Genomic DNA, 16,332 nt, shown 5'->3' on the forward strand with positions numbered 1-16,332 from the left:
ATCAAAGTTTCATTTCGTTTTTAGAAATACTAATGATTACTCTATAAATATTTAAAAATAACAGAATCACTCAGCGTTACGTGGACATCGCGTTGTTGGATCTAGAACATTAATGAACTTCATTCATAACGAGAAGTACGTAATTTAGAATTAAATTCAGTTGGTTATTAGGTAAGTACACCTTTTTTTTGTTCTATAAAACGAAGTAATATTATTTAATATTTATAACAGCTTAATATGTTACAATTGAAATTTATTGAAAATTTATTTATAATATAAAATTTTATTTTATTTTTATTTTCTAACTATTCCTTTTTTACACTTTGTTCCATCGTAAAGTAATTAATTTATACTTATTCGCAAAACACGCCACTGTGTAACGAATGAGGATCAAAGTGCAGTGTTCGCGTGTTACGAGTCGCAAGTCATATTGCATAAGTGAAAATAGGAGTAGCTGATGTGTGTATCAGTGTACGACCACAAATTAGATATAGATTGCGCGTGGATGCCAACGTTTTCGACCTTTAGGCGTGAAAATCAATTGATTACTGAATGCATTTCAATACAATTGAATTAGTGCATGCATTAGATGCAACAGACTTGCATCAAAGTTAAAACTATTAATTCAAAAAAGTATGTAAAATTTGTTTATAAATTCTTTTGTACAGTATTAACATAGTAAATGTATCATTTTTAAAATTATTTATCACACTATTGTGATTTATAAATATTATAAGGGGTACAGTGCCTATCATAATTATTTGTGAATTTTTAATATAACATAGCAATCATATTAATAAAAGAAATATATTATTTATTGAAAAGAACCTATGGGGTTGTATATAACAGAATTGAAAATGACCCTGGAGACTTATTTAAAAAAGGGCACGAAAGAAAGTGTAAAGTCATAACCTTGAAGATCCATTGAAATCATGAAGGACGTGATACGTCCAATAATAATAAAAATAATTGAGAATCCTTTATAAATGCAATACCTACGTATTTCTGTTAAGTAAATTTTATTTTAACACTAGAGCTACTGGCAAATTTTGATAAATTCATTTAGTAATTTACAATAAAAAATTTGAAAGCTGTCATTTTGGAGAATTTGATGATTTATGAAATAATTTATTCCTCTTTCAAAAATGGTGAATGTATCAGAAATCGGAGATAATTTTTAATTAATGAAAGATCGCTTTCAAGGCTGACGAGTGACTTTGTGAGTGCCATGCACTTATCTGCCTGCAACATATCACTGCATTCGTATTTTATTTGTTATCCCGCATCTCTAGACGCAGATTCACTTTCGCTCTATATATTTTCTTTTGCTCGTTCATAAATGCAAAGGTGAATTTAACTTATCACAAGGCTTAAGATACACCTGCTGATCAAATCGAGAGACGAGTCCATGTTATTTGCATCCTAAGGACATCTGTTACTGTGGACTAACCGTAACAAATATGTACGTTATAATCACGAAAGCAGGATAAACCGACGCGACGATCAGTTAAAAAACCAATAAACAATGAATCAATTGCATTTTCGTGTAAAAGTTTATAAGCACATGGCACACATAAGTACAACTAATGAGATGCGTAATTCAAGTAAGATTAAAACAGTTTTTAGAATTTCTAGCACGATTAAATTTCTGATAAGAACATCCGAGGATAAGAGGATATCCTCCAAATAATCAAGACATAAATTTTTAATTATATCACCAAACAGAAGAAGTCCTTTCTGCAATGAAATTTTAATTTCCACCGTGTACACCGTTTTTGGACCTTTCTGTATACCAAACGATTTAAACTGTTCGTCACAAAAGGCGAAAAGAAACACGCGATAAATGCGAACCTGCCCAAAAATGCAACGAATCAATGTCGATGCGGGTAGAAAAAGAAACGACGCGACATTCCCCGGTGGCACCTGCGTTCGCAAGAAACGAGCGTTCCCCTTTCATCCGACGCCACTTTCATTCGTTAATTACCAGCAGGTCCGTGAACAGACGAGAAGAGGCTGTCTGAACTCGGCAGCCCTAGAAAATTTTGGCTCGGTTTCTCGCTGTAACACAGTGCCGAACGTTTTGTATTTCCTCGCAGCTGTTTAACCACGCGTCACTGACGGAATTAGACCTGGCCGTGACTTTCTCGACAGACTGTACAAGGCAGCCCGTATTCGTCTATCCAGATTCTCGTGGTATTTTATGCACTGTCCGCCGGCGAGTGGTACTTGCAACTTCTGCATACTGTCCGCGATGCGGTGCACGAGTTAGGGAATGAAATAGATATCTGCAATGAAAAAGATCGCGAGTATCTGCATCTACCGAATGCGTCATCGGCTCCTACTACTTCTATTTCCTATCTAATTTTAGGAAACCATCCGTTCAAACGTCACGTGTACAGAAAACTGAACGTATTACTCGTCAAATTGTAAATAAAACGTTAAATTCGCACGTGTCTCTTTAGCCTTAGCCAATGTTCCCTTGACAATCCGCTAATTACGTAGATAGCAATAACCGTACCAATTAATCGTAACGCGATCGTATCTTACGCGATTATTTCGTCGCTGTAGAGTTGAATTACAAACCGCAATCGCCTATCGCCTTCGACTTCGTTAATCGTTCTTTCTCGATGAACGAACACGTATTATGCCACGTGCATTGCAACACAGACCAACGGTTGTTACATAACAGTGCGATAAATCGCGATGTTACCATTATTCCACGGAGCAACATCGAGAATCATCGCCGATTCGGAAAAAAGGAGTAAAATCTGACGAATAATCGTTCCGATTAACGCAACTGTCAAGAATTAATAGCGATTAAATAGAGAGCCCCAAATATTGTTGACAATTAAATTGTAAATGTTCTTTGTGAACTAATAAACAATTTATATGAACAAGCAGAAATTGTATTCTGTTTAAAGAAACTTAATTACGAATGATTTGAAAGAGACAAAAAATGATTGGATTATGAACTATTAAAAACAACAGGTCGACATGAAAAGAGAGAATGTTAAAATAATTTCTCAAGATACAGATTTTAATGCAACAGTTTCTTACGTTCGAGAGAAAAAAAATGTCAAACGCACTTTGAAATCATTTAAAAAAATTTTAATATTCAAAGCTGTACGTGGAAATCACAAACTTTATCGTCTATCGAGTGTACGAGCTCGGTTGGATAAACTGGCAAAAACTGTTCTTAGACACATCGAGGTGATCAAATCTACAATTTATTGCACGTCTTTTCAAATATTCATATTTTTTAATAGATGACGTGTTTAAGTTTTGACGCAGTTCATGCAAGTTTATCATTGATAAACATAGGAAAATTGCAAAGGAAATTATATTCAACCGTATGTGTGTGATCTTTGAATTTCCATAGAGATTCATCGATTATACAATACAAAATTTTTTTTTAATTATCCAATTAGAAATATTTGAATGAAGTAATTGAAATAATGAAATATTGTGAAAATAATAGATAAAAAATTCAATACCCCTCGTTAAAAATTGAAAGCGAGAAATTTGAAAACAGCTAAATAATATCCTCGGTAATTATAGTGTCAATATGTATTACTAAGAGTACCCATTTCTACTTATGCCTATTTTGCATAAACATCGGCAGTGTAATAATTAGTATTCGATAAAAATAAGGGGAGGTATAATAGCGTGAAAGGTTAGGTATTATGAGTAGGTACACGTGACAGTGTCTCGTCAAAGCGTTAAATAATTCAACGATATTTCTAGGCTCGCTACGTTTACCGTCGTCACATACCATATCGGACGGTGTCCGTAATTAGATCTGCAACGCGTATGCTCGTGCAGTTTGCCCTGTATTTCCCTGAATCTAGCTAAACTGCGCGAAATGAAAAGGAGCAACGAGAAGGAAAGACCGTTCCGTTGATCGTTAATGTATGGTAGATGTATATGTTTTGTAACGTGGAGATCACGCAATGTTAGTTACTTTGTGCGGTGCAAACTGACACGCGATATTCTTGCTAATGCATGCGACACGTTCATGCAAAACGTCGTTGTGTTACACGAACATGTGTCGGAGATCGCAAGGCGAACCTACCCGTGAACGGAAGCGAACAAATAACAGGAATGAAACGCAAAGTGGCTGCGAAGAGGTCGAAGAAAACACGGCTCGATCGTGGAAAATGTGACACGTGCGTCTCGATTCGAGTAGATGTGCCCACTATTATATTACAGATTGCATTTACAACGCTGGTCACATGAAAAATGTGCTGTGATATTACGTGCATTACGTAAGCTATTTTTCAACCGATCGATGAAGATACACAACCGTCCAATAGTCGCCAGACACTCGGGTGAATTACAGTGACATATGTGCTCAAAGTTTCCATGAAAAGAAGGATTAACCCATGTGCATCGTTCGAATTTTTATTACACCCGTGTCACATGATTCACACAGAGCATAGGTCTAATTGATATAATAACTACTATTAAACAATAATTGGTTTGAATACTGGTAAGAAATGATAACTTCGATTATTGTGATCTGTGAGACATCGATATGTGTTTATCGATTTGGTTACAGTCCAAATCCTGCAACTGTGTGAATATAATTTACTATTAACACGTTTACTGTCTCGTGAAAATTGATATTTATTGCAAGACATATCGAAATTCTAATTTCTAAGATTAAGAACAGTCAATTTTCAGACTTTAAATGATGAAGTTTACAATGTATAACTTCACTGATTCGGTCCATAAGAAATAATGGGACAATAATTAGTCTCATAAAGCATCCGGCCTGATAACTATCCAATTCAGGTAGCAATTTAGTAATTGCGATAAGCAACAGCTGTAACTGGCACGTATCGTGCAACACGTTCAGTAACCTTGCGTTTACATGCAAGAAAGTTGAAGATTAATAAAAGCATCGCGCACACCGGGTAGTTAGTCTTCTATAAACGTACGCACATACATATGCCGACAACAGAAATTAACTTGAAAAAAAAAAAGTTAACACAGTCAGTGAAAAAGGTGTTGGTAAAGTTCCGAAAGGCCATGTCTCAAGGGCGATATATGATCGACCTTATCACTGGTTATTCCCTTTCTGCTCGAATTTACATGTAAATTCCATGAAAATGTACGCTACATTCGTTCAGACAATTTTAATCGTACGTTTAATCTACACTTTGAAATTGATCGAAGATTTTGTACCAAAGCTGAAGCCTGTTTCAAACGCGCGACCGACCCATATTTTATTCTCGGCGATGATTTTTTCTTTCTTTCATCGGGCGGCTACTTTCGCTCAGTGAAATTGGTTTGTTAATTTTACCAGTGATGCTGATCGTACCATCGTTCCTACCAATCTTTCCTGTTATTCTTCATTTGTAACGTTCGATCGGCGCGTCGATGAACCACCCTGTCGCACTTGTACACGTCGGGATAACTTGATCGAAGTAGACAGAAATGAAAGCTAACGAGCGTAAGTTCTTTTTGCGGCATCAAGAACATTATTTGTTACGCGAAGATACAAACCTTTGATTCACCTTCGATTCGTTAAACACGTACAAAGTATTATAAATCGTTATTTGTAAAAAATATTATTATGAGTACTGATATGAGCGGAGTGTAACTTGTCAGGCTATCGAATGCATGCTTGTTTTTCTCGCTATACTAAATAAACTTTTTATCTTTATTTATCTAAAAATATTCTGCTTTTTTACTTATTAAGTTTCAAGTTCGTAAACATAGGTAAAAAAATGAAATTGAATACCACGAGGGTCACTACGAACTTAATATATAGTAGACTCTTGTTATATTGCCGCGTAATTAATTTGATCTAATATCTAACAGAAATTAAAAAATTAATATTATATTAATCCCGTAAAATGTCAAATTTCGTATGTTCATTTACAATATTGCATTACAAAATGTAATATAGCTGGTAATGTAAGAGGTTCCATAAAAAATAAAGAAAAAAACATAATTTAAGATCGCGTTTAAAAAAAGACAAATTTCCACCCAGCTGCTAAACAAGCATAATTTAACATTGTAAAAAAATACAAATTCATTATGTACTGTTTAAGTTAAAGGTTTTCAAATAAAGCAGTAAAACTTTAATGACATGTAAGGTATATATAAAATTCCTTCCAGCTATATTACCTTTTTTGTTCTAATTGTAAGTAGATTGTGTTCGAGGAATATGGTATAACGTGAAGCGTTATGTTGTATGATTGAACAAGATAATAAAACGTAATGACTGATCAGTGTGCTAATTTCGGTCATAAATGGTGAAGATTATGGACGGTTCCAGGAGAAATAAGAACTTTATAATAATCTGCTGCTGTCACGGATTTTTTATGCAAAAATTCTTGTTACGCTTATAAAATATAATTATATGCCTATGCCTTTAACAACCGTACAACGACATTTCGTATGTTACACGGAGTTTAGAAGCATCAAGATAATCAAAAACGACAAATTTTCAAGGAAGTATAGATATTGATAAAGAAATAATAATATTCATGCCAAAATAGTGTACTCACAAATAAAGGGTGTTCGGTTAAAGATGGAAATCCTTTGAGGGGGTGGTAGCGGGTGTGAATCTGGACAACTTTTTCCTTTACCAAAATGCACGTCGAGGCTTAGTTATTGAGTTATTAATGAAACATACCGACCAATCAGAACGCGCGTAGAGCTTGGGCTCAGCTGCGGAAGTGTTGGTTCAACATGCGCACTCGACCGCGGTCGCGAACAAACTACTCGGCAGCGCGTCGGTTCGTAGCCGACACTCTTGCGGCCGCGCCTGCGCACTATGCGCGCTCTAATTATTCGGTCTTTTCATTTAATAATTCAAAAACTAAGCCTTAATTAGTATTTCGGTAAAGGAAAAAGTTGTTCAGAATCATCCCAGCTACATGCCCACCCCTTGTATTATAAAATAGCAGTTAAATTGGATGAAAATTACTATACAAACACCTCATTAATATTCCCAGTACAAAGTGACTAATTGTTAATTAAAATACGTAATGAATCAAGCGACATACGACTCATATTCCCTCATACAGTCATCAGAGTATTCAAAAACAATTTGTAAAAACTAAAATTATAATTAACATATATAGCGAATGAGAAATTTGCTAATAATTAAATTAATTAAGCATTCAGATGTTCCGTATCTTCTAAATCATTTAATTAATGATATCTCTATTAACAATAATTGAATAATTAATTAATGGGGATCAATTAAAACTAGATATCAGGTATGCACGAAGCGATCGGTAAACAAAAAGCAAGACAGGTAAGGTTCATCGTTACAGAAAAAAATAAGTGTCTCAATAAATCGTAAAGGAACACCTGCCGCGTGGTGAACAGGTTTTCGACTCACTGTCTATCTCAATACGGAATATCAGCCAATTTTAATGTCCTTTTGCTTCCGCAGAGAAAAGAACCTGTTACGGTTACCACCGTGATAGATGATACATTGCTGTCCGAAACACGGCTCGTTTGAGCTCATGTACCGATTAACCAGCTACCGAAACTGATCGTGTTCTCTAGGGGCATGTACTTCCGCCGAAATAACCAGGGATGGGTAAAAGAGCAACAGTTTGAGGTAATGTGATGATATTGTAACTCAAATAAATCAAGCTGGTAATACAACCACAAAATTATATTATCCAGAAAAATTTGACGAAATAATGAAAAATAATAAAGGTTGAACTTTACTTTGGTACATAGAAAATGATTATAAAATGATCTGCCAGTTAAAATCCCTATCCAACATTTCCTCGCCTCTTCTTTACTTTTTAATTATTTCACCAAAATTAAATGAAGTAACGCTGATCATTGATAACCGGTACCGAGCAACGCGTTAAATTTCTGAAAAACTGTTGAATGACTGAGGATGATGATCCTTCTCGAAGAAACAAGAAAACACTCCGCGGATGTTGAAGAAGAAAATCAGAAAAAAGAAGGTACAAAACTTGTTGGACGGAATAATTATACGATACATTTTATGGCTGACAATTTCAAATGCTTGAACGACACGGCCTTAAGCATCACCCGTAGCATTCCAACCCGGGGATACGATCGGTACGGTAAACGTTTTCGAAGCTGAGCATCATCGTCGCGACGTTGACAGTATAATTGGCGTCCCTGGACAGGTGCGGCGTCTCTTGCATTTTACACATTAAAATGCTTTTTGCAGGCGAACAACCGATTATTAAGCTAACTCGCCATTTCTTTTCGCGTCTCATGAATAATACGCGAGAATACGTGGGCTTGGTTTCTATTCCAAAATTCTGTAGCCACCTTCATGTTTCATGGTATCTTCCTCCATTTCGTTTTTAAAACTTTCTTCTCTCGCTTGTTCGGGGGGCCACTTGAACCCTGATCGTGTATTATAATCCGGCGTAATCACAGGCTGCCCAAGTAAATTATGTGTAAAACTTGTGAACCGGCTGGCAAGTCAAAGCAGCAGCTGTAATAAAGGGTAACGCCATACCCGGCCACTGAAAATCTAGATATGGTGTCTCGTTCCTCGTGTAATGAGCCTGGTCATTATCATACGTCACAGATCTGCGCATCGATGATCGACTTTATCGCGATAAAATAAGAACGAACGAATAACGCCGATGATATTCGGTTTCGTTAACGTTCCTCCATCATCCACGGCTAACCCCCCTCTGTCCATCCTCCTTTCACGGAACACCTTTTATGATAATGATTATTTTAATGCAACGAACGAACCGGCTGTAACGAAATGTGACAACTACCGAGTTCCGTAAAAGCAGAACGGTTCTCGTGGTTATTGAGCTTCTTTAAGAAGATTAAAACAAAATTATATCTTGATGTTCGAACGTTAATACAGAGCAAGGTTAGCCATGAACGTTATTTATCATAATGAAAGCAGACAGATCGTTTAATGATGCTGAAGATGTATAAAATTTAACAACGAATAACAACGACTCGCGTTGGAACATTAATTTTTTTCTCACGAATATAATAACACTTGTTTGTGATTTGTAAGATTGTGTAGATGATGTTTCGATAATAATGGTAAGGGATTGATTCTTGTTAAAAATGAAATATTTCGTTTCTGAGGAAATTCATTTTGTAGATTTAAAATATGTGTAATTAATTGAATAACATTTCAAGTGCAATATAATCTTAATGAGAAAAGTATTTATAGTTGAACTTAATCAATTTCAATGTAGCGTTGTTAGTGAACGCAGTGAATAGCGCAACAATTTAATTACCTACTTCAAATTATTACATAACTGACTACATAAACATTCGAATAATTTCAAATGTAGTTACTATACAATTATGTAACTATGTTACATAAATCAAACATTAAATTCTTCTCAGGAATATTCATAGAGGAATAGGATACTATACACAGAAAATACAGAAAAATTAAAAGCCAAGAGAATTGAAAAAAGAAATAACAAATTTAATATATTCAATCTGAATTGTATGACAACTCTGAATCCTGACAACAGACAGATATTTATAATTTTGATATTTATTTTCCCATGTCATTATTTTTCAGCCTGTTTTGATCTATTTAATTGATCCTAATCACCCTTAGAAAATTATTCTCCAGTGTACATAAAACGAACCTCTCAAACATAATTCTACAAATAATCTTCTATCAATTATAAAAAGAAAGATGAAACTGAAAATATCTTAGATTCCACGAAATGTGCAAACTAAAGACTTTCGTTGAAAAACTGATAAAATTCCCACAATTGCAACGTCTAATGAACAAGGGAAGAAAGAAACGCAGTCCTTCTAATAAAGGTAAGCAAAATATAAAGGAACGCAGCTCGTTTCGCGCGAAATAATTATCCGAGAGATCCAAGTGCAACCAATTTGCCAATGTGCACGATCGCTCGTGCAGGTAACGCTTCGTTTTAGAGACTGCACACGATGCAGATGCATGTATGCAGATGCATTTGCATGTATTTGCAGATGCAAAGCCACGTTTATCACGCGAGATACGCGTAAGTGAGCGTGCTCTGAGATTTGTAACAATGTAACCAACTCATAAGAGAGCCGGCCTCAAGCTATTAATCAATCGCTCTGGTTCGTATTTTTAGATCATGCGAGCGTAATAGCCTGCAGCCAGATCACCGATCTGTCCATGAGGAGCTCTCTCCGACAGACAGATTCAACTACTTTTCATCGTAGCAATTAACACGAGAGTCATTGACATTACAAATTGAATATAATCAAATGATTAAAAAATTGCTGTTTCCTTTATATCGCCATTTATCTCTATAGAAACCTAATCTGAAAATCCAAAGAATTTCAAGGTAAACCCTATTTTATTAAATGGAAATAAAAATAAACGTGAAATTACCACATTAAATTAATAATTCATCAAATAACAAAAAATAGGCGTACACCTACAAAATTGTTATCGTGGAAATTGTGCCCTGAATAAGTTTACGAGTTGTTTGCACGCAATGCAACTACCAATTATTTTACACTGTTTCCCTGAAATTACTATGTTAGGTATAAAACAGGCTCATATCGTATGCCTGACATATTCCGTCGACCAAAATTTATGCCGGTAGAACGAAGTGTTGCACAGTTTCCGTGAAAGTAGGCAAACTAAATTAAATGTGTAATTAAATCAATTGCGTAAAATGGTATATGCAACACATGTTCAGTTTGGAATGCAAGTTGCCACAGTAAAATAATCAACACCTCAGAACTCGATAAAACATTTCTTTCAATTTAATGAAGTTTCCTTTTTTCTTTTTTACTGTGGTGATAAAATCAATACGATTTAAACATTTATTCTGAATAAATACTAATGAGCTAGACTATAAAGTAATAATTTAAGAAATTAGAAAATTACACAGGTGCCATAAGAAATTATTATATAAAAATATTTTTTTCTTTAAACTAGCTGTAATGGTGGCAAAACTTAGGAACACCTTTCCAAATAAGTACAGTTCGCACTAAAAAGTCTCGAACAGGACTTTAGATTCTATATTCTAGAAAACCGTGAGCCATGAAATCCTTAAGATTATTACTTCGAACCGATCCAATCATTAATTCTGTCGCAATCCATAAAAGTCAGATTCAATAACTTATAACGTAAAACGCGAACATCGTAAATTCTCTTACCAGAAGCTTATAATAACATTCGTCGTGAATATTCATTATCGTTATAAAACCCTAGCGACCAGTGGTAGAAATCTAATCACAGACTCAATATACTTTTATTATACTAATAATTTATTTGTCTGTTTATGAAAATACCAGGAACAAAATGACATATATAACTCCATTTTAACTAAGAATTATTCTCTTCCTTATTACATAGGTCCTAGAAAGACCAAGAAGGATTTTTTCAACTGTCATGTAACTCCTTTTTATCGTACTAATTGACACGGGGGTGTCTAGAGTTCCTTGTTTGGGAGAACAAGGGCGGATCTAGCCACCCCCAAAAAAGGGACTGGCTCCCCCACCATTCTAAGATTGTAACATTCAAAAATTTTAGGATTTCAGAATTCGTATATTTCCTGACCCACCCTAGTTATGCATATGGAATTGCTAAAATATCTCAATCCCTGTAAGATAGCTATCAAGAAAATCACAGCAATGTTTTCGTCACCATTTCAATGATAGACGTGATACAGTGCTCGACAATGCAACACGTGTACAGTAGCGTAACAAGCTCATTATCCTCGGGGTGTTGTCAATGTTATACTCGATTGCCCTTTGGCTATGCACGGTGTACCTCTTGTCAAGACATTTTTCTTTTCACCAGACGTCATTAATCTCTGCCCTAAGTGGTTAGGAATGGACTTTCGCTATTTAGTTTACGCGTTTCAAGCTGCACGCGAGTCGGTCGTTTTCACACGCGTACACGCGGCGAGGATAGGACATTACCAAGCCGAGAAAACGAACTGCAAGAAATACGATGTCAGAACGCGGCGTATAACACGCTAATTATTTCTGCTACTTTTTGCTCCGTCGTGTACCTACGTGTGCATGTTTTTTATTCACACGCTCGACGCACAAAGAATTTTATACGTTTTACCACCTACAGCGAAACGAAATCTTCATCATTAATCCCCGGACTGCTAATGGCAGGGCTCTTAGCAAAAAATAAAAGAGTTAATGTATGTGGTTAGTGTTTTTATCCGGTCGTTTCTCGGTGTATTTGATTTGAAAATGATCTTAGCACACGCCAGTTTGGATATTCGATAAGTTATCGATATCTTATTGATATTTAACCCTTCCGCTGCGGTTGTTTCTACTAAAAACTGTATTCATACCTTTCTATATCAAATTATCTAATTTGATATTCTGAAGTAAATACAATAATTTTGTTTATAAAATTTCATCTGTAATAAGAAATTGTATAAATCAAGTGAGATTATCCATCTAATTTTAATGTTAAATTATATACCCTTCAAAAAATAAATCGGTGCAAATTGCGTCATTTTTTAAATCATTTTAAATCATTTGCTTAAGTTTCATTGAAATTGGTGAAAAGGGTTCACGATGTTCCCTCGGACATAAGAAGATTACTAACGCTTAAGTATGATTGATGCGACGCCCAGACTCGCGAATGAAAAATGACCTCGCATCATTCACCGGCTACATATATCATAATAAAGCAGCAATTTTGTCAGTTTCTTTGTAGTTCATTAGTGGAGCGGTTATAAAGATGTTAAGCGCCACGGGGTTCTCTCTGTTATAAGTGATATTATGACGAACGGAGCATAGGCCGGTTAATCGATTTATAATGATCGGCTCGTGCAAACAGTAGGCAGGTAACTTAACAAATTATACTTCCACTCTGTTCGCACCTGCTCGACTTCCACACCTTTGTGAATTTCATTCGCGTCAGTCAAGAAGAAAAACGGGGGGTTGATCGTGTCTGGTCATTATGTCACATTTAATAGCATCACGATTCTTATTATCCAGAAAATGATCTCTTCGAGAGATTATTCAACCGTTTAACTTTAATACCACGAGCGTATCTATCTATATCGATACATAGTGTTCAAATGATTCGTCGAATATATTCCTACGTGATTATATTTATATAAAATTTTTTTCTAAATTCCAAATATTTGGAAATTATATTTACTTTACTTGAAAATTTCAAATATTTAATTTCAGAACGATATATAATTTGTTCTCCGTCCAAGACAACAAAATAATTGCCCTAAAAGCACTGTGTTTCTCAAATCTGATACTTTCTTTATATACACTCCACTTTTCAGTTTCATTACACATAAAAAAAAAAGGAAATTGTAAAAACGGAAAATCCTACCTTGATATCCGGTGTAGATTCTGTCCGACAAAATCAAGAATAAGCCCGGATCTTCGAGCGTGGAAAATCCAATGATATGTGGTCTACACAACACCCACAGTCACGATTAGAAAGGACAACTTTCTATGAGTGAACACACTTCATCGACGCGTCGCGTAGTTTTCAAAGGAATTTGTTTACCATGGTGAACTTATTCACGGTCACTTTTCCGATGATCCCAAAAATGAATGAAAACATTTCGAGACATAAGATACTCGGAAAAATTAATAAATGAATTTGTAAATGTGATGTACAATCAAAACTGAATAAATTAATCAAAGAAAAAAATCAATTTGTTTTTTTCATAATTAAATTACTTTAAGTATAATATAAATTATTTGAATTAGTTAATTAGCAAAAGGGAAAAACTTAATTTTTCTTAGTTTTAATACTATTCTGAAAATTAATTTTTAGAAATAAATAATTAACAAACCTATAATTAAAACCATTTGTAAATATAAATAATTTACTTGTAACTAATTATGATGTAAAAATGAAAAATCATTACTTTCGTGCATCACTACAGAAGTAGAGTGCAATATTAGAAATACTACTCACAACGAATAATATTGACCTATACTACTGAAATTCCCTAACGGTAGGATGGGCGTCCATTTGAGAGTAAAATTTTTTTCGCAAATGGACACTGAGCTAAAAGTGATTATTAACATTTTCATAACATTTACTTCATTTATAATATTTTGATGAGTACCATATACCTCTAAATTTTTCAATCCTTTAAATCCCGTCCCGTTGTTCTCAGTGTATTTGATGCATCAGTATCTTCCTGTTGATGACACGTGATATCTTCGGGTGATGAAACGAGAGGCTTGGAGCCACTGAAGGATTAGTTTTTAAAACCCTTGAAAAATCTTCGAGCACGACGACTTTGTAATGTAACCGACGACAGGTGAACATAACATTTTTCTAACGAACCACGGAGAATCTTAGATGCAACAAAATTGGCAGTAAAACGCGAAATTATTTGGCAGAAAGTGTGACTGGACGAACCGAGCCAATTGTTTGTTAAGAGACAACCGGAAATATCTCTGCGTAACGATTCGAAAGTTTAGTACTTCCATGTTCATCAGCCAATTGCAAGATAAAAATGGAAAATATCTTCCAACTGTTGAATTGCCAGAATCTAATTTACGCTTGTTGCAAAACTGTTCAAAATACTTTTTCTTCATAAATGTAGCTGAACTTTCCTTTAAAAGATCGAAATAAACAAGCGAGAGATTCATTGGAAAAAGATTGTTTAAAATTTTCAAATAGGCAATAAATATATGATGAACGAAAGAATTTCTTCCAAGATGGTATCCCATCGCGATCTTTTCGAGTAGAACCTTTGAATTATGCTAAAGAAAGAAAAATCTAAATTATTTTTCTTGTTTTAAACATGTTGAAATTCTGAAATATTAGGATATGTGCCATAGGTTGCTTTTAATTGTAGAACCTTTGAATTATGTATAACTTGTTAAAACTTACTTAACATTGTAATAATATTGTTATATTAACTCCTAAAGGGCGGACCATGGAAAGAGCCCCAATTTTCATTAACTTTTGTTTGCTTTAGATAATAATAAATAAGAACAGATTGTACAACGTTAAATAAGTTTAAATGAAAAAGTTTTGGATGAGCATATTAAAATATAATTTTTAGAGGTAAGAAAATAAAAAATAAATTACTTACCCTCCACTATGCGCCTCATAGCCTCTTCAAGATTACCCCCAGCATCTTTCAAAATGACATACATCAATGGTAGCATTTCCCAAGGATATTGGAAGAGTTCTAGAAGCTTGGTACTATATTCCAGCATAATTTCCACGGTGTCACCTGAAACATTAAACACTACAAATGTAGTACCTGTAAATTTTATTACCTGAACGTTCTACGACGGAAAATTATTCTAATTTTGTTACTTGAGAATCATTTTAATGAAAATAATAAATGTCAAGGTTGCATGTATTCTACGCTTCTTCTGAAAACGTTCCAAATTCAAATTATGACACAAACATTGCCAATTTAACATTTAAGCATACACCGTCATACTTAGACTATGTAGCTAATCTTTAAAGCGATAAACGAAATTCATTTGCAAAAAAAATTGAAATTTATGAAAGCCGCAAAATATTAATTAAGTAATTCTATTAATCATATTTTGTGTTTTACTGCTTTTCAATTTCAAGAGCTACTGAAAGGTAGAAATTACGTACAATTACTGAATTGATTAATTAATAAGAGGAGATAATCATTAAAATTTAACGACTCAGATACTGCAATTTTCTGCTATGACAAATATTTTCAATTTTCAAGACGTCATTCATATGCCAGTATAATTTTCAATATTACAAAATGATGGCAGGTACATTCAATTAACCACGTCAGCCGTGGACGTACGAAATGTTGCAAGCATAACTGTCTCTTAAACGATTAAATACCAATTAATAAGCATGAATTTCACAGGCGTGCAATCACTCAAATTGAACAAATGGCAAGCCCTTGGACATCGAGAGCATTTAAGAGAACATGAAATGCAGACCGCATCGATGTCCTGAATACATAAAACAAAATTTCATGGTATGGCAAAAAGGTAACAATAACCCCTTTTTTTCATGTGTAATGATACATCTGTCCCGTTATCTGTAACTGAATCGGACTTTCTCGTAACTTTCTAACACCTGTTACATTCGAAGAGCGAATCGAGAGCAACCAGTAAAAGCGGAAATTGTATTGACCTGCGAAAGGTATAGATGCCTATGTACTCATATCTGTAATAGAAGAAAGTATAGTGATCCTATAGATTTGTGAAACAGGAACAACAGATTGATACCTCAACGTTATCGTATACTGTTAACATAAGAAGCAGTGATATGGAGCGTGTTTAGTATGAATATCTATTATTAGTTAGAGCTATTGACCTTGATTAGGGGTGCCCGCACACCGAAAATTCGGGGTGGACTGAAGTTGGGAATTTTTTTTTCGATACCCAAATATCAACTCGGGACTCCAA

General features: G+C 34.6%; 1 protein-coding gene across 1 annotated transcript in view; it reads right to left on the minus strand.

Annotated features, from left to right (window-relative positions):
* The window catches only part of LOC114882870 (protein doublesex-like), a 60,569-nt gene that overhangs the window by 26,465 nt on the left and 17,772 nt on the right, over positions 1–16,332 (minus strand). The window contains exon 3 of the mRNA XM_029199999.2: positions 15,012–15,155. Coding sequence (XP_029055832.1) covers positions 15,012–15,155 — 144 coding nt within the window. The remainder of the gene's footprint in view (positions 1–15,011; positions 15,156–16,332) is intronic.

Source organism: Osmia bicornis, chromosome 15 (genome assembly GCF_907164935.1).
Source record: "Osmia bicornis bicornis chromosome 15, iOsmBic2.1, whole genome shotgun sequence".
In the NCBI taxonomy this organism is placed as follows: Eukaryota; Metazoa; Arthropoda; class Insecta; order Hymenoptera; family Megachilidae; genus Osmia; species Osmia bicornis.